The following is a 21,444-nucleotide window of genomic DNA, read 5'->3' on the forward strand; positions in this document are numbered from 1 at the left end:
TTTCAACTTCTAAGTCAACTGCTACGTACTGTTTATTGGAGTGTAAGTTCTAATATACTATTTTAATTTTTGTTTCTATTTACTAGAGTTATTTGAGTTTGAATTCATATTTATTTCATTATTTTTGTGAACTTGAACAGAATAACTTTTTATTTATGCTTTTGATTTATTGTAGTTTGTTAAAAGATGATAATAAAAAATAAAAAATTTTAAATTATGATGAAAAGTTAATTACTAAGAGTATAAATAATGAATGCATCAGGTAGAATGTTCTGATCGTGTTTTTACTAGATGTAATGTATCTGTGATTTACGTTTTGGAAATAAAGTGTGTGAATATAAAATCTTCACACAGAACATTATACAATATTTATTTACACATAAAGGTTAGTCAGGTTGATTTTTCTCAGTAGAATCCTATATTCTTTTAATGTTATTTTACGGAACTTATTCTTTTTAAGATTCTATTATTCTTCTGTACTGTTAAATTAATTTAAATTTTATTAAATAAACCATCTAGTACAGAATAATGAGATAAGCCCTATCTTACCTTAATATTTCATGAAAGTACTTTCACAGGATCCCGCATCCTCAGTTATGATTGAAGTAATTCCATTATTGAATAATGAAAATTTTAAAATAAAAATACTAAAATAATAAAAATTGCTTATTACTTTTTGCAATCTGTTGCAATTTTTATAAGGCTGTCTCCCTCAAACACTGTTTCATGGTTTATCAAATTGAAATTATGTTTGAATTTATATATTTATTAATTTATTTAAATTAAATTCTTTGTAGTCCATATTTATTTATATATTTAATATTTTTCTAATGTCAAATTTATTAATTATAATATTTCTAAATGTGTATTAATATCAGAAATAGAATGTTTATTGTTTATTAGACCTGTTTTTTTTATTTAAACCTAATTTATTATTTTTCTATTTCTATAATGTTTGAGAAATTTAGTTTTAAGTATCTATTTGTTTTTTTCCTATATAAATATCATCACAATCATTACATGAAACTTTATAAATTCCACCAGATTGTTTATTTTATTATTATTCTGGAGATGTTTAGCCTGCAGGTGTGTTGCAGTTATAAATATACCTTTTTATGGGTAGTTAAAAGGGAACATACTTTTTGGAATATTGCATAGTAGTTTGGAACTATAAGAGGATGTGTACTGACACTAAGATTAAGGCAGTTCAAAAGAAGTTTTTTTACCTGTGAGAAAAAGACTTTGGCGGGCATAATATTAATTGCCAGGAGCTGGGTATGTATTGGGGCTTACCCTCACGAAAAAACACAAGGACACTGCAGGATATATTTGTTTATGAAGCCCTTAATGCCAAGTTAGATGTTGATATTTTGAATGTTGGGCTTAGAGTGTTGAAATTAAGTGTGAGGAATTATCATCTCCTATGACTGAATCAGAAAATGTTTGTTTCGCCACTGGTCAGAGGTATTGATATTATTCATGGATTAAGCAGGGACACTTATATTTTAGATGTGAGTTTTATTAAGAAGATCAAAGATCAGCTCTATGTAGTAGAATTTATTTAAAAATCATTAATATTATTATATAACTGAAGTTAATATTAAATTAATTAATATAATTTTTATCACTTGTCTTTATTGTGTGATATACCAAGGTTTTGCTGTTCTATAGTACCAAATAAAAGCAAGTGAATTAGTTTTATTTTTTAAATATTTAATAATGTGTTAGTTACGTTTGTATGGTGGTTTAAATATTTCTTTATTGTAAGTTTTGGTTATGTTTTCAATGATATTGTCATGTGTTCACAGCTCAATCAGGATATTGAGAGATTAATAATTGAAAATGTTTATATTATTACAGTTTAATTAGTATCAGTACATAAGTAAAGTAAGACAAATCAATAATAATAATGACAACAGTAATAATAATAATAAGAAGAAGAAACAACAATAATAAATAAATAATAATAGTAATCACAACCACAATAATAATAAAATAGAAATAATAATAATTATAATAAATGTCAATAATAATAATAATAAACAATGATTACATACAAAATAGAATTTAAAGTAAGGTCAGGATTTATTTACAGGTAGTTAAATATTAAAAACTAGAATTCAGTCCCATTGAGAAAAGAAATTATCATGACTGCTAATATTGCTGGTATTGTATTACTTCAAGGATAAGATTAGTGTAAAGTACATTCACTTCTATTCTCTGCACATACCCTTGCTTCAGAAATAAAAGTACCCTATAGTTTATAAGTGAATTTAATACTTTACTCCTTTTGGTAACTGTCTGTAATAACTCACCAAACAATCTCCTGCATTCACCCACTGTCCACACTGGAATGTTTGTAATGTCACCTTGATCCTTCACTGACTCGCTTAAAACTGAACTTAACTCATCTTCTTTGGAGTATACTTGTACTCTTATTCTCTTGACCTGCAGAAACAGACCCAAGTTGAAGTGTGAGAATGATTATCCAAGTCCTTACAATTTCCCATGAATTCCTACTCTGGTTTGGTAATTTTTCTCATTAAACATCTGAGGTAGGTGTGTCGTTGGGCAGTATTACAAAAAATGATTGTTAAACCGACCAGTTAGCCTCAAAAAAGGAATTCCTTTTAATCCCATTATGTATTCTATCAATTATTATATTTTCTACTACTTTCTTCTTAATTGGCAGGAATCTGTGACTCAGGTTCATTGTACAGGTCTTGTTAAAATATGAATTAATGATTTTCAATGATTCTTTTAATGAAATTTTTAAATTGTCATTTCAAATAGATAATAATAGAACGCTAAATTATTTGTATGTCAGTATCAAAATAAACAAGGACAACTAAATTGAAACATCAGTATTTAGAAAACTTACATCTAATAATATAACAATTCATAAAAGTTTTAATCATCCTTGGTCTCATAAAATTAACATATGTACAAACATGACTAACAGGACAATCAAATACATGCACAATAATAAAGAAAAGTTAAATAATGAAACAAACATCATAAAACATATGGCGATTGAAAATGGATGTGATACTACTTTAATTAATAATATTTATAAAAAAAACAACTATCAAAACAAATTAATTACTTTACAACCAATACATAATAAGGTATAAAAGAGGAGGAAAAATATATAAAGTATTTATACATAAAAAATATCATTGAAAACATTACTAAAACTTACAATAAAGAAATATTTAAACAGCATAAAAAAATAACCACTTAATAAAATATTTAAAAAACAAAAATAATAAAATAATCTGTATAGGATTTATAAAATTTAATGTACTGATTATGATGGTACTTATATAGGAAAAACAAACATACTTTAAAACTAGATTTCTTGAAAATTATGATATTACAAAAATAATAAATTAGGTTCAAATAAAAAATAGTTCTAACAAGCAATAAACATTCTATTTCTGTTAACACAAATTTAGAAATATTAGAATTAATAAATTTAACATAAAATTAAGTATATTAGAAAAATATTAAATACATAAATGAGGAACTTTTTTCAAAACTTAACTCTCCACCAGCGCACAAAATTGAGATTAAGTTGATCAGTAGAGCTAGTTGGCATCTATTAGCTAATATATCATTTTGCTAACAAAACAACAAATGCATTGCAGTAACCATTTAAAAAACTTTCTCAACAACACTTATCATCTCCTGTTGAAATTGTTCAGTTGTTTTGGATCAAATTTAAACATATCCAACACTGTTTAGAATTGGAATATGCAGGTTTTTTTTCAAAAATTAACATGTCCATTAGAAGTTTGTTTCTTGAGTATTTTTAATTTTATTTCTGAAATATCCCACCAGATTTCAGCACATTCTTACCTTCCTTTAAATAGATCACATTAAAGAAATGTTATGTTGGTCACGGTGTGCGCCAATGCCTGCTACATCAGCTGTGCATAGAGGTTATTAGCACATCATGTGTTATTCTTTAGTTTGAATGTTGATAGGTGCGTGTATTTAACTGAATAAACAGTGGCAGCTCACAGCTAAAATTAGTGGGAATGCTGCTCCAGAAAATTTTCTCTCAGTCTTTTCAAGGCCATGGTTAAAGCTTTCTGCAAAATAAAGAACTAAAAAAAAGAATCAAATAGAATAGCTGGAAGCAGGATAATAATCTAATTCTACACTTTATAACATTCAAGAATATGGTACATGGTTTTTAAATATAACACATGCAGAGTAAAAAAAACTACCTTCCACCAGCATACCAGGGTCAGCACTGCGGGAATAACAGTTCTCTCTCTCTCCCTCACAGCCACATGTGCAGCTTCCTATGTGCGCATGCACACAACAGCCAAACACCACACTGCTGGAACTGTGAAGCGCACAGTTCCATACAAAGGTTTTTGTATCTTTTTCATAAACTGGGGGATGGCTAGTTACATTAAGCTTAAGTATTATATATTGTACAAATATAAAGAAAAATAACTCATTATATTAAATGTTATCGATAATATCTAGTAGAAATAGGGGGTTTTGTAGTTCCACAGTGCCTGAACACATGCCACCATGATAAATAAAGCTTATTTATTTAAGTAAAAGTGAAAAAGATGTTTTTTAATATGGAATTACCATCTTTAGTGTCCAATATAAACTATGGTGCACAAAAAAAAGATAGAAAAGCATAAAAAGTACTGCAACAGTGATCCTAGCCTCACGTTTCTTAAATAAAGCACGAGCATGTAACCATGATAGAAAGTTGTTTAAATGTAATAAAGTGATGTATTCAGATATATCAATAAATCAGAATCAGATTTACGCAGCAGAAGGTAAGAATAATCAAGATAACATGTTACTTAAGTATATTTCTGCCAGTTAACTTAGAGAAAAAGATCAAAAGATGGTACAAAACCTAAGACTGTTTCATTATCTTACTTTTTAAAAACTAAAAAGCTGCAAATGATAACAGTTTGAAAGAAGTTTTTTTTTTGTTTTGCTTTGGGTCTACCAGCTTGTAGAATACTTATAGTTGGTAAAGTTATCAATTTAGATCATGTTCCTAGCAAAAACCATGGTTCAGTTTTGATTTTTTGTGATGGCTGTGCATGGCAAAATCAGAATGTGCATACATTGTATCACTGGTTGACAACAGAATTCCCAGAGATCATTAAACGAATTCAAGTGACTTGCCCAATTCATGACCACTCATTCCTTCTGGCTGATTGATGTTTTGGGAGAGTTGAAATAAAATCTGCAGATGAATATGTAAAATTTTATAAAGAAGTTGGTAAAGTTAAAGAGTCAGAGAAGGAATGGATGGTTTACGATATAAAAGTTCTTTAAAATGTGTATACTAAAGTAAAAGGTATTAGTGAAGAAAAAATAATCATTATTTCAAAACATAAGTTAAAAACTTGAGAAACTGCTAGTAAAATACAATATTTTACCAATTATAAGTTTTTGTCAGCTGCTGAACTTCAAAATTGTATGTTTATAGTTTAAGAAAAATAAAAAAGAGGGGAGTGTGGTTTTGCGTGAGTGGGATTTAAAACGAAAAATATCTCCTGAAAAAAGAAAGCTGTGTTGAATTTGCTAATTAAACACTTTGGCAAAGACTGGGATTTTATTCCACAACTTCTTTGGTATAAAAATTTAAATTTTGATGATGTGGATGCAGAAAATGAGTCTACTGATGAAGTTACTTGCGACTCTCACAGACTATTACGGTCTTCACGTTTAAAATATTTTTTACTGATTATGTTATCATAATATTAAAAAATATAATGTTTATTAAAATATAGTAAATAATAGTCAACTATATTTTTTGTTTTATTTACCAAAGTTAAGTTGTCCTTGATTTTTTTTTCATTAACATCTCCAAACTTTTTTTATTAACTTCTCAGCCATTTCATTGGTTGTTTAAGTAAATTTTTAAGTACAGAATTAAGAACAAATGACTAATAATTTTAACAAAAAAAAGTGGAAAATGTATTATTAATGCTGTTAAGCTGTGGGTGTTTTGTGTCTACTGAAAAATTACAGTTGCTGGAGATGTTAAGTTTTACAAAAAAGCTTCTCAAATTCAAACAAAGTTTCAATTTGATAAACCACCAGACAATGTTTGATGAAGGAGCCTTATAAAAACTGCAACAGAAAGCAGCACTTGTTTAAATTAATAGCAACTTTCATTATTTTAGAATTTTTTTTTTTTAATTTTTATTATTCAATAATGGAATTATTTCCATCATAGCTGAGGATGCGGGATCCTGCAAAAGTACTTTCATGGAAAAATTAAGGTAAGATATGTCTAATCTCAATATTCTTTTAATGATCTGATAAATAATCTAAATAAAATGTAATTTATGAAGTCATTTTTAATAATAATAATAATTTTTGATGTTGTAGGTTCTCCATGGCGTGATAAAATTTCCCTTGCAATACTTGAATTACAAGAAAAGGGTGAGATTCAGATGCTTTATGATAAGTGGTGGAAGAATCCTGGTGATACTTGCACCAGAAATGAAAAAGGAAAAGAATCTAAAGCAAATGCTTTAGGAGTTGATAATATTGGTATAGTTAATTGAATATTTGTTATTATATTATTCTCAATAAAAAAAATCAATCAATTTTCAGAAATATATATATATATATATATATATATATATATATATGTGTGTGTGTGTGTGTGTGTGTGTGTTAATATTATATATATAATATTCACATGTTTTTTTATCTTTTTATCAAAATTTATTTCAACTAAATAAATGACTTAGTAAATTATTATTCATTATTGTTATTCATCAAACTTAGTAATATCCACTGCACTGAATGTTTATAAATTCATGCAGCCCTAAAATGGTATGGAACTAACTAGTAATGTAATTACATGATTCTAGGTAAGGTTTCTGTTATATAAATGAAGATCAAAACAAGTACGTCTTATGATATATCACACTTAAATCTGATTAGTAGTCTCATAGTATTAGAACAAACATTAATATTCATAGCACATACCTTTTGTAGAACATTATTTGATGATTCAGTCTTATTAAGAATTTCAGAATGAATCCACAGTTAACTTTCTTCCTTGTACAACTATCCACAAAATATCTCAGTAAACATTTTTCAATATTGCTCATAAAGCTACAAAGCAGCTGAAGTTATGTTTATATCAGATTCAAGTAGCATATGAACTTAAAATAAATTGACAGTTACTAAAGGCAGTTTTAGATCTTTCATTTGTAATGATGTTTATGTTTTGGGCAATGTATTTTATTCAGATGAAGCATGGTTTCAGTCCAAATACAAAACAACTGATTAAGACTTTTTGAGAGTCCCATTATTTTTCAGAAAAAAACTTATGTAAACTTTGTAAATCATTATGTACTGTACAATTTCTTGGTAAGGAGTAGTCAGAACAATTTTTTTCACAGAAATATTAATTGTTGAACATTATCAAGAAATGAATTTTTCAATCTCTGTAAATGTCTTGTAGTCTACTGCTTCATATTCCATGAATCTCCTACCCTCACATTATTATTATTATAGGAATCATGAAAGGCAGTGTTTTTAAGAAGAGTCCTCATCCAAAGGATGAATTGAAAAATAAATATTGTAATTCACAACTAAACTTCAGAAAATCTATACAAAGATTCATCAAGCATACAAATAAATTAATACCTGTATTAATGCTCACAGTAAACACTGTATGTTGAGTGATCTAAGGAAATAGTTTAATATTTAATTATTATTTTACTGTGTAATAGAATTGATCTTTTACCAGCAAATGAATTGTTTTAAACTTGGGTGGCTTAATTTTATGAAGACTGTATATAGTTATGACAATTTTGTCAAGTAAAAAAAAAATTTAGTTTTGAACAAAACAATTATTGTATAATTTTTAAAATAAAAATTACCATTTTTGAAATAAATAGTATCATTTGCTATTGGTCATTAGCCTCCATATGTGATAACACCATGCAATGAAATTGCAGCTAGTATTGTTCAACTTCAAAAGAATCACTTAATGAAATCTCAAGTTTTATCCTTATTTCACATCCTTAAATTTTGTAGGATGTAGCTCCCTAAATATTTGAGATATTGTGAAACTATCAGGATGTATTAGAAGAATATGCATCATTCCCAATTATTTTATATAAATAATTGTTGTGTATGAGACATGACAATTCACTTCCTTCAATGCAGTTTGTGAAAACTTGAATTTTCAACTTCACATTAATGACCACTGTCTTTTTCAAAGTACTTCCCTTATCTATCCATTAGTTTAGACAGTATCCACATTTCTAAAATCGTTTTTTTGGTATAATATTCTTGAGTTTTTTCTTATTATGAAGAATGACGGCAGAAAAATGTCATCCTTTTAGTCTTCAGTTTTGAAAATAGCCAAAAATCTCAGTCTAAGTCAGATGAATTAGTAGAATGACCAAATTTAGTAATCAATTTTTGGTCAAAAACTCTTATCTCATATGTAAAATAAGATAGCAGAGCTCTTTCCTTTTTTTTATTTACATTCATTCAATTTTCATTACACTAGCCTTCTAAAATAATTGTATTTGAAAATAATAAATTTTAAAATTCTTCATCATTAAATGCACAAAATCATGTTGAGTTTTAAAAATAAATAAATTTTTGTAAGGAAAATTGTAACAGTATTTTGTAATAAGTAAGTATTTTAAGGAAAGTCTAGGTTTACATTAACATTTATTGAGGAGTAAAAGTTGAGATTAAATCAAGTGGAATGTGTTAATCAGGCGATGTTGTAATTGGAGATGTTATCTATTACATAACTAGAAACTACTTTGTAATTTTTTTAATGCTTAATCAATTTATGTAGTCAACATTTTTTCCTAATAAATCCTTGTTTATGAAATTAATGATTTGGCATGTTTTAATTTGAGAAAAATGTCTTTGCGTGTAATGTATTTTTAAAAGATAGGTTGTGGATTCAAGAGAAAAATTGTTACATTTGTTCCAAATACCCTCTTTATTTTAATTAAACAACAATATTCACTTTTAATTGAGAGTTAAAATATTTTTTTTTTAAAAAACCAGTATACATCCAACTAAAATATACAAAGATGAGAGAGCAAGTTACTGTCAAAAGGCCTAGATTTGATTCAAAGCTTGAAAATAACAAATTTTCATCATTCATTCTATAATTAATAATTCATTCTACTTTTTGTATAAGAACAGAAATTTTGTTTCATAACTTTTATGTTGAAATTCTATTTTTAATAAAAAAATTCTAAGAAAACATACTAAAACAGAAGCAGTAAAATAAATTTGATGGACAATAAAAAAAAAAGCTGAGTTAGTAGTGAAGTTGTAATCCCCACTTTGAATTTTTTTTTATTTTTTACCCCCATCATGTACCACCATGTTTATGGTGTCATATAATCACTCATTATTATCACCTGTTAATCATTCATTATTAATGGCATAAATATTTTTAACGCAAGAGAAAACAAAGAGTGGCGCAAGAAGTACTATATTACCTACAAACATTGATCTGAACTGCTACTTACCAAATTAAATCATCATGTTTTAATTCCTGATAACTGATCATCGCTAATATCATCACAGCTAATATTTAAATCATAATTCTCACCTAAATCACTATCTTCAGTATCTCCATTTACGTTAATAACATTTCAATGGCATTATCAATTAAAGGTTCCAGAAACAAGATATTTCTATTTTCTTGACATAGGTCACACCTTGATTTTCATTAGACATTGGTAATAAATTTGCTCGTTCTTCAATTAATGCAGTAGCATCATCTAATTTTAATTTTTTTTTTTTTTTTTCACGACATACTCTTTTAAAACTGCCAAAAATGTTTCATTCAGATTTAATTCTGGAGAATGAAGAGGTAAACTCAAAACTTTGTGAATTTTCTTGGCTAAAACTGAATCGATTTTAAATAATGTAACACACAACTTTGCAGTTTTAATAAACTGTTCAGTTCTGGTCAACATTATACTTGTAAATGACACATTATTTTGCGTAAGCTAATCAATTATGACTGCTTTTCACGTGTTCAAATTCAGAGTGCAATTTAGATATATGTTATGGTACGAAGCATTATCTCAGATGATGAATGAGTTAGAGGGAATATTAGGAATTAATTGTTTAATTAATGTTCATAATTAACATAATTCATATCATCATGGTAATCTCCTGTTATGTGTGAGATTTAAATATAAGAAGCGGGTTTTTGACAAAACCATTTTCAGAACCAGCATGAAAAATGCAAGAACGCTTGCCCTTAGAAATTGGAACACCAAGGTTGTGGTCAGAGCTATCATTCCACAATATTTTTTTTGTTATGACTGACATGTAGGATTCATCCGTGTAAACTATAGGTCTATTTCAGTTATAGTACTCTATAATAGCTCTTAAGTAATGTACTCTCAGATCCCAATTTTCTAATTTTTCTACTAAATTTTTACCATTTAAACCAAGTCTTTAATAATGTGCCATAAAGACCACAGACTTCCTTTAAAATTGATTTTCTCTTTTGCGACTGGTAATAGAGATTGAACAATAATGAGTTCACCAGTTCACCTTTATCAGTGTAAAAATTATAAATCGTTTCACGAATGACAGTTTTATCAAAGTTATTCACGGACATTTTGATTTATTATTTTTTTTTTAGTAGTTGGGATTAGTTTTTGCTTCATTTAAAATCTTTGAATCCTACTGAATGAAATTCTTGTAGCTTGTGCGACATGTTACTGAACTTAAGAAGGAGCGATCCACCTAGTGCCTCTTCTGTCATAATGTTAAAAACATTAAACATGACCTCTCTTGTCTGGTTGTGGATAAGTTCTGTGGATAAGTAATCTTTTTCTTGTATATACCACTACTTTCACCTTCCATGACAAAGCTCTAATCTTTTAAAGCTAATATAATACATTCACACAGACACAGTAATAAGCACATTACAATAGTGAAGAAGCAACTGAACGAATGCATACCCCCACCTCTGAAAATGTGTTTTGTCTATGGAAACGCTTCAAGGACAAACTTGTTGTTGCTGTATTCAAAATCTATAAATGCTATGAACATATTTTTGTATTTTTAACTTGCCTTCCAAACTTAATTTGAGAACTAAGATTACTCCTTGTATTCTGTTTTTTCTGAAAGAGAACTGGTCTTCAACCAACATAACTTCCACTTCTAGTCTAGTTTTATCTTCAGTAAGTTGTACTTAACTTGGAAGCACGAAATGTTAAATGTTCAACATTTCTCATTTTTATCAGCTTCTGTTTGCTTTTGCAGAATTAACATAATGCTTTACTGAAATCCAAGAGTATTGCTCCAATCTCAAAAATCTTGAATTCAATGTTAATCAACTAATCCAATATTTTTCTTCAGACAGAATAGTATACTAGATAATACAATAACATCTGTTACATATAAGATAAGAAGAATTTTGTACATTTAGACACAACCAAACAAAAATATATAAAGTAGAAAAAAAATAAAAATGTAAATAATTTAAATAGAATGTAAAAAACACAATATGATGACTCCAATAGTACCCATGCTTGAACGATTGTATGTGTGCTTTCGCACATATATGCACGTGCACATATGGAGGATATTCAATAATTAAAGAGACAAATTGATGTAGCAATGAAACAGTTTGTAGGAGGAGTTTTGTACTTTCATGACTTTAGGTTGGCATCGCTAAAAACTGTTTTATTTATAACTTCAATATTGCATTTAACGTTGGCATGTCCACTTGAAGTTTCCATATAAGTTAAAAAACATTCAGTGATCCATTTTTTTGCTTTCTGAAGGTGAAAAACCAGCTAAAATCTTTTCTCGAATGATTTTACAGTATGGTGAAAGTTGTATCAACTGCGGAAATGTTTATAGGTGGGTAGAACAGTTCAAAAATGGTTGAACCTTAGTGACTGACGAGCATCATCCTGGTCGGCCAGTTGAAGTGTCAACTCGTTCGCTTGAAACCCGCATTGATGATATTATTCGTCATGACCGACGTATTACAGTTGAACATATAACAAAAACAGTTGCAGTAATGTTGGCACAGTTCATAACATTATCAGTAACAAGCTCAAGTACACCAAAACAAGAGCAAGGTGGGTCCTAAAAGAGTTAACACAACAACACAAGGAAACAAGATTCAAAGTGTGTACAGTCTTGAAAGAACGCTATGAAAGGGAAGGTGACCCTTTTCTAAACAAGATTTTAACATATGATGAAACTTGAGTTTACCATTTTGAACCAGAGTCCAAAAGACGAAGTATGGGATGGAAGCACACCAGCTCACCTGTCCGAAAGAAATTCAGAATCCAAGCATCAGCGGAAAAAGTCATGTTGATCGTCTTTTGTGATTATTTGGAAAATCAGTTTACAATAAATAGTGTCTACTACTTAGACATGCTGATGAAAAAAGTAAAGCCAGTAATGAGAGAAAAATATCGTGGATCTCAAAGAAAAGGTGTGATATTGGTATACAATAATGCTCACCCTCATACCACCCAGCGGACCCAAGAAACCATTGGAAAAATGGGTTGGTAGATACTGTCATATCCTCCTTACAGTCCAGATTTGGCTTCCTTGGATTTTATTTGTTTGGTCCAGTCAAGGAGGCATTACATGGAAAAATGTTCAGCAACAATGAGGAGGTCAAAGAATTTGTGGGAAAGTGGCTCAAACAACAAGACAAAGACGTCTTTGCATCAGGTATAAAAAAACTAGTTCATCGTTGGGACAAGTGTATTAATGTTGGTAGGGATTATGTAGAGAAGTAGTAAAAGTCTCATTTTGTAAAAACACACAGTTTTTTCTACATCAATTTGTCTCTTTAATTATTGAATGTCCCTCATATAAATATATATATATATATATATATATATATATATATATATATATATATTACATTTAATCTTATATATTCCACTTAAATTTTCTCCATAATTATTATAATTCCTTAAATATTTTAAAATATGGTTGTTAGGTTTGTATGTTTTCTTATATTTATCTTTATCATAAACATTAATAATCTTTTTCTATGATCTTATTCGTATACATGTATTGTCTGAAATAGTTATTAGTAAGTTCTTTATTATAATTCTACTGAAAAGTAAAACTATTTTGATGTTTGGTTGTTTGTTTTTTATAAATTCTGTCGACAATTCAATTATCAAAGCCATTGGAAACTGCTATTTATTTTGTTTTTGAGTTTATCTGGGTTATTTTTGTGTATTGAACACTGAAAATGAAATTTTTATATGTGCCAGTTTTTTGTGACCATAGATGATTAGATTCTTTTTGTGTAGCGGTGTGATTTATGGTTGGTTTCCTGTAAATGGCTGTTTCTATAATACTGTTTCTGTTTATTTCAATTTCAATGTCCAAAATTGTATTTTCCTGTTAATTGCCATTTCAAAGTAAATTTTAAGTTATTATTATATTTATTAAGTATATTTAAAATAGTGATATGTTCACCATTTGTAAATAGATTGAATGTGACCAATATATCCTCCACATAACTAATCTAGAATAATATATGATTCTTGTTCAAAATATCAGCAACTACTATGTTTGCTAAATGTTGTAAGAAAATTTCATTTGGTATTTTGGAGTGATAAAATACTCAAAACTTCTATTGTTATACAATTCTGATGGTATCTAGGTTTATTGGCATAGGTTGGATGTTAATTCTTATTGTAAGTAATAAGTATGATATTATTTCATTTACTTTAGCTATAGGTAACACATTGCCTTTATGTTACTTATTTTTTTTATTTTTTTATTCATTTAATACAATTAAAATAACAAAATAGAAACTCCCATTTAGGTTTTTTCTCAGGAGTATCTAATTTCTCTTCACCTTTAAAAGAGCTAGATATAATAGAAACTTTAATAATGTTACTGGTTTTTAAGTACAATTAACAATTTAGTTGATATAAGAATTTTTTTTGTCAGGATCCCACACCTTCAGTCATGATTGAATTCATTTAATTAAATTGTACTTAAATAAAGATATTAAAAAAATTAAAAATATACTATATTATTACAATAAACCATGTACATGATGCAATGTTTGTTACATAATTATGTAAAGTCTAATTAAATAAATTCAATCATGACTGAGGATGCGGAATCCTGTGAAAGTACTATCGTAAAATCAAGGTAAGATTTGTCTTATCTCTATGATCTGTACTAGGTGGTTTATGTTAATAAGATCAAAAATATAATTTAACAGTACAGAGAAATAATATGAATCTCAAAAAGATATATGTATATACATATATATTTCAATAATAATATATACATATACATATTTAGTATTAGATAAATGTGGTAGTAATTGGTATGTGTATATTATATATACATGGCTCAATCAGGATATTGAAAGACTGAAAATTGAAAATGTTTATATAATTACAATTTATTAGTGTAAGAACATAAATAACATAAGACAAATCATTAATAATGACAATGAAATTAAAAATAAAACAATATTCTAAGACAGTGATTACATTCAAAACAGAATGTATAGTAATTGTCAAGATTTATTTACAGGTCGTTAAATATAATTCAGTCCCATTGACAAAAGACATTAGTATGATCATTAGTCGTAACACTTTTAACAACTAATCTTGTATTGACTACAATAGCACAACAGATAAGACAAGTTTAAAGTTCTTTCACTGTAAATACCTTTGCTATTCACAAACAAAACTACCCTAACAGTTTATGAATAAGATTTAGTACATTATCTCTTTCACTTATAGTCTAACAGTAACTCAGCGAACCATTTCTTTTTTTAGTGAACTGGAATTACTTGTGACATCACCTTAATCACGTAGAACTTTGTACACACTAAAAATTTGCTCCTTCACTAACCTCCTCGCAAAATACTCTCTCGCAGACTGACATATTGCAGAAGTCACACACAGATTTGATTCTCTTCTCGCAGATATGTGGTTAATTGAAACCCAACCACCAAATAACACTGGTATCCATGATCTATTACTCAAATCTGAATAAAAGAAACTACCTTAATTAGAATTTGAACCTGGGAACTCTCGACTTCAGAATCAGCTGAGTTACAATGACAAATTTTACCTCTAAACCAACCAGGCAGATTGTTCCACCTCGCAGATATGAATGTCGTATCAGAGGTAATTCCTCTAGAACTTTTCTCTACATAAGATATCTCACACTCTAATAAAGGACTTCCATAGACTACTCGTTCCATTTCTTGTTTTACAATTATGCCTAGATTCCTTTTAAAATTTTTCTATCTATTACTCATTGCTTCATTCATTCTAAAATAATGAAATAATTTATTAATTCAAGTTCTTTAAAATATAATTTACAATTATTTAGATCTAAACAATACTGAGAATTGCATGAAAAAAACATAAAAATTATTAGCCTGCAATAAAGTGCTTTCATCACCAACAAGCTCCTAGTTTTTAATTTTATAGCTACATACATAAATATACTGGTAAGATGAATTTATTTGTCAATCAAAATTTCTTTGAACACATTAAAGACTAACATAAATTAAAATTCAAAACGATCTAATTTCATAAAATCTATTTTTTACAAATACAAAATAACAAACATAAAAATGATGAACCATCACTCTTAATGAACCAAACAATTTTTTAAGATTTTAAAATACTAAGAGATTTTTTTTTTAAACTATTATCCTGGCTATAATTAATTTGCATTTTTAAACCCAGATCTGAAAATAAAACTTGATACTCAGTCTACTGTTACATGCAAAAATGATCAGGGATAACATTTTTTCTTTTCTTTTAATATTTTTTTTTTTTTTTTTTTACATTAAATATTTTTGATTGTATAGTAGTCAGTCCTTATAATCAGTTTCCAAGAACATAATATTTCATAATACATATCAATTTGACAAATTCTGATGTTAACAGATCTGAAGGTATTTTTCCTTTATGCAGCACTTTGCACCTACTTACACACATTAATCCTAAGTTGAGTTTAAGGCCTAAGCATTAGGAACTAGAAATAAATTTGAATAGGAAATCCAATTATAAAATACCTTGGCAAGGGAAAATAAATTTTTTCTCTGTTATTTTTCTTTTGAATTTATTTAAATTGCACAAATTTTATAATTTTAATTTTGATTCCAGACGTGTCTCATGATTAGTTTATTCTTTGATTTTAATTTAAATTGCAAAAGCCTACTAAAATGTATCATCATGTGTATTATGTTTTTGTTTTTTTTTTTTATTTTGATTGCTTTATTAAATAATCATGATATTGATATCAGTTTTTAATAAAAACAGCCACAATTCTGTGAAGCTCAACATTTCCAGTAACCCATCCCAACTCAACTTTATTACATACCTAGTAATTATATTGCTTAGTATTTAACTAGTAATTATTGGATTTACTATATTAACTGTACAACCTTATTTTCTTTGCAGGAGGAGTTTTTGTTGTACTTCTTTGTGGTTTAGCTATAGCAGTCATTGTTGCAATATTTGAATTCTGCTACAATTCAAAACGAATCACAAAAATGGAAAGGGTAAGATAACAAATTAAAATTATACATTGTCAGAGGTATATCTAGCACTTGAAAACAATACTTATATAATGATCACAAAAAATATAATGAAAAAATTAATAATGTATACATTCCACATAACATTTTGCATCAATAAATATAACTAATTTCTACACTGTCAAGAAACTACCAGCATTCAACATTAATGGCTTAAAACATTCAATTTATTATATCTAATAGTGGATTTACTCATTTGTAGTCTCCCTGCTGAAACGTTTTGAAAAACTTCACACAATACACAATGAAAAACATACAAATAAAATATTATCATTATGTTCATGATAACATACACCTCTAAAAGGAAACTAAAACTGTAAACGTTATCAGTCATCAACAAATTTTTGTATATTCTTACCTGGATAAATAAAATATAAATTTTAATAAATATAAACAAATTATATAAATTAATAAATAGTAATTTATATAATTTAATAATTATATAATAATATATACATATATATATAATTATAATATATTTATTATATTAAGTTATATTACACAGAGTGAGCAACATAAAATCGAACCCATGATGAAACCGCTACCCAACATTATTTATGAAAGACTCTCACACAACTAGCGCGACTAGTGGATGTATATGTTACTATTGATTGTTGCTGCTGTTTATCAGTTGGTTACGTGTCAGTGCAGTATATGTTTTGTTGCAGTGTAGTTGTGTTTGTGTAAAATGCCCTATTATATTCGTTCTGAATCATTTGAAGATTCACTTCAAGTATTCTTAGGAAAATTTCCGAATGCCTGTATTCCAACGAAGAGTAGCAAACACAATTTAGTTAAAAAATGGCATACAACAGGTTCGGTTTCAAATGCAAAACAAAATAGGCAACCTTCTGTTAGGACTCCACAGGCTGTTGCTGATATTTAAATGAGAATTACTGCCAGTCCAAAAAAAATCGCTACGCAAGTTATCCCAACAATTTGGTGTTAAATACACATCTTGTCATAAAATTCTTCATGAATTAAAATTGAAACCATACCGCATTACAACTGGAGACAGACAAACCAAAACGACTTGATTATTGCAACTGGCTTCTCGAAAACATTGTTGTTGAGCAGACAGACCTGATGTTATACTTTATGTCAGAAGAGACATGGTTTCATATATCCGGCCATGTTAATTCGCAGAACACCAGGTATTGGATGGCAAAGAATTCTCATGAGATATTCGAGTGCCCACCTCACAATGAGAAAATTGGTGCATCTGAACTGTGCTCCGAATACAAACATAAAAAGCAAACATGATCAATTGACTTATGCAAAAAAAATGTCATTTACAAGCACAATGTTGAAACCAGAACTGTACAGTTTAATAAAACTACAAAGCCACGGGCTACATTATCTAAAATCGTTACTGTTTTAGCCAAGAAGGGTCACAGAGTATTGAAATTACCTCTTCATTCTCTGAAAGTAAATCCAATTAAAAAAAAAAATTTTGGCAGTTAAGAGTATGTTGTGAAAAAAATGTTAATTTTAAATTAGGTGATGTTACTGCATTAATTGAAGAAAGAGCAAATTCATTATTAATGCTAAATAAAAATCGAAGGTACAACCATGTCAAGAAAATAGAAACATCTTGTTTCTGAAAACTAATTGAAAATGTCATTATTAATGCAAATGAAAAAAAAAAACCTGTATAATTTACGTAACTGTGCATTAACAAATATTGAAATTTAATCATCATTTGCAAACTAAAATCAGTAAAAATTCAGTATTCTTCAATGTGTAATTTACATTTTCCAGTTGAAATGTTCCCATTCTTATTGGATTTTCATTTCTGGGGAATGATAAAGGACAAAATTTTCCAGGCAGTAGGATTTAAAGCTAATTTAATTTTTCTAAATACTAACTATGAGAACCCAATAAGCCATAGGAAAGAAATGCAAACGATTAAATTATCAGCACACCTACACACTAAATGTAAATTGTTTTTTACCATTACAACTAATAAATATAGACATCATTCAAATAGCTAAAAGTTTAACTTAAAACTTGTGGTACAGTATTGTCCTCTGTTTTTTAACTAATTAAAAGTAAAAAATTAATTACTATTACAACATTTGAGTTTGTAGAAGTTTCATGTATTCAAAGTGGTTGAAAATTTTTTCATTTTAAAAAATTAAAAACATCTGCATATATATTGGGTACAAAAGAACTAGAAAAATTGTTTAAATGTTTTTCACTAATTTATAGGATTAATAAAACTATAAACTTTTTCTCACTTTCACATACGAAAAGGTCCCTGCTGACTACTTACACCATAACATATCCTTTTGTATTGAATGAGTAGTTTAAGTAATGGAGACTATCCATGCCGGCTGCTTTGTGAATAGAACCCAGTTTTTACATGTTCTAATTTTCACCTCTCTTGTTTTGTTGTTACACGTAAGAAAATAATAATAAAAAGAACTTGCCTGTGTAAAAATAATATATGACTATTATTTTCAAAATGAAGTTTATTATAAACATATTACCATTTTGTCGATGGATGTTAGTTTGCAGATGAAGTTACTGAATTTTTACTTTATTAGCTGTAACATCATATCTGCTTTTACATTTAACTATAACAGAAGAATTTATTTAATTTTAAAATGTAATTGTATTAGAATTAGTTTATAAAGTTACACAAAAACTAGTCAAACCTTTTCTTTTTTTTTTTAAACTTTTTTATAATTTTTATTTTTTAATTGTAAAGTCTAGAAAATTAAAATTTTACTAATCTGTGAATAATCAAGTACAGTTTAAAGTTTAATGTTCTTTCATCTTTTGAGTGTTTGGGTGTGTGTAAACATATGGTGCCCCTAATTAAACCAACCATAAAAAAGTGTAGCTAACTGGTTGTTACAATTAAAACAAAAATTAACTTTACTTTTACAAAATAGCAGTAATTAAATTTATAGAAGCTTTTTACTTTCAGACAACTAATAGCTCAAATTATTATAACATAAATACAACTATTTCAAAATAAGAAAAATCCACAAGTGAAAATTTCTTCTGTACTTGATTTAGTACATCATTTATCACAGTCATATCATTTTATTTTGCTTATTCTGTTTAATGTGTTTCTACTAGTTTATAAAGTTAGAGTACTGTGTTTAGGAAAGTATTTATCTATATTATTCAATTATTTAATGAACAGTAAAGTTTAAACTTGGGATTGTATCATATTTTAGACATCAGATTTAATAACATCTCATTTAATTTAAAATTATTATTTATCTCTGAAATTTATTTTCTACTTGTTACAAGAAAAAATGAACTGTAATACTAAATTAAATCCCTCACATATATAGCAACGTTACTGACCTGTACTGGTATTATTGACCTGACATTATTGTGTGGCTCAATGACCATTAAGCCACAACTTCAGATATAGATAATTTAAAACAACAAATTAATATACCTCTTTATGTTGTGAAACAATCCATTATGTACACTGCTTCTTCTCAGATGAAGAGAATATAAATAAAATATAAAGAAAAGATCAGTTTGTGAAAACATTCACTATAGCGTGTACTTGAGTAAAATCAAAAGATATAAGTTTAATAATGATTATAATATTATTTTATTACAGAGAGCTGCTGCAGCACCACATCAGAGTCTATGTGCTGAGATGCTTGAAGAACTTTGCTTCGCTCTTCGATGTCGAGGTTCTCGCCAACGACCTGCATTGAAACGTCAGTGCTCAAAATGTGTTCCTGGTACAACATATGTACCAGCATCTTTTGACCTGCCTCCTGCAAATAATGGTCTGAGATCACAGGTAGAAAATATGAATTGGTTTTATCTATTTTCTATTAATAGAAATGTTTTAATCAGAATCCTATTAATTCTGATTTTGCTTAACTTGGGTTGTAGAAGGAGAGATAAATTTTACAATATACTGTCATGATAAACTTAATTTTCTGAGGTAATAAAATTATTACAGACACTTTTTTCACAGTATTACATAGTCTTGGAAAAACCTTGATCCAACAAGCATTTCAGACTAACAAAGTGAATAAAAAGAATCACAGTTGCTTTTTATTACAGTATAAAAATGTCAAATTATAGTATTATAATCACAGAGCTTTAACACATTAGTCAATAAAGATGAATTAAACAATGAATTCAATTTAATAAAAAATATATATACATATATTAATTATGTCATAATAACTTTCCATTCCATATTATGAACAAGTATGAGTTATAGCCAATGTGCAAAATGCACCAAATGTGAAATGTACCTATTGATAAAATTCCCAAACATGTCAACCATTGGAAGCTGGTGAGCAGAATTGGCCACTCTGGACACTGGCTGTCAAATTTTTGTATTGCAGTCATTTTCACATACTGTCTAAACATTGTTAGGCAAATTTTGTTAAGAATTTTGTTTTCATTCCTTCAGTGATCAGTATCCATGTTAGCAAATAATATCCATGATGTGAATATATTTTTTTAAATAAATTTGTTTTTAAATAAATGTTTGTTGATCCTAAAACCAGCTTCAGTACTGAATATATTTATAAATATGAAATATGTAAATTCAAGGTAAATTTGCATGCAAATATGAATAATGAAAATAATAAACCGCCCAAAATATAACCTAGCAGCTGCCAAAAGCAAGATAGCCATTATGATAGCTAAAAGCATGTCCTAAAAAACATTTGTGAACTCAATGAACTATAACACACCAACTACTATAGTATGGAAAAAATTCAAATCTCTGCAAGGAAAAAGTGATAGCACAATATTCAAATTAGTGAGCTTTGACAACACTGTTATAACAGAGAAGTTTGCTGAGTTTGCTGAGTTGCTGAACAACGTGTACTCCTTAAGGGCTGGTAGTC

General features: G+C 27.9%; 1 protein-coding gene across 12 annotated transcripts in view; it reads left to right on the forward strand.

Moving 5' to 3' along the window:
• LOC142322429 (glutamate receptor ionotropic, kainate 2-like) overlaps positions 1–21,444 on the forward strand; it is a 722,458-nt gene that overhangs the window by 693,956 nt on the left and 7,058 nt on the right. For 11 of the 12 annotated variants that reach the window (XM_075361507.1, XM_075361506.1, XM_075361503.1 and 8 more), the window contains 3 exons: positions 6,388–6,552; positions 16,458–16,558; positions 20,187–20,375. In XM_075361507.1, the coding sequence (XP_075217622.1) occupies positions 6,388–6,552; positions 16,458–16,558; positions 20,187–20,375 (455 nt within the window). The remainder of the gene's footprint in view (positions 1–6,387; positions 6,553–16,457; positions 16,559–20,186; positions 20,376–21,444) is intronic. The other variant, XM_075361508.1, reaches the window with a different exon arrangement.

This window comes from Lycorma delicatula, chromosome 3 (genome assembly GCF_047948215.1).
Source record: "Lycorma delicatula isolate Av1 chromosome 3, ASM4794821v1, whole genome shotgun sequence".
In the NCBI taxonomy this organism is placed as follows: Eukaryota; Metazoa; Arthropoda; class Insecta; order Hemiptera; family Fulgoridae; genus Lycorma; species Lycorma delicatula.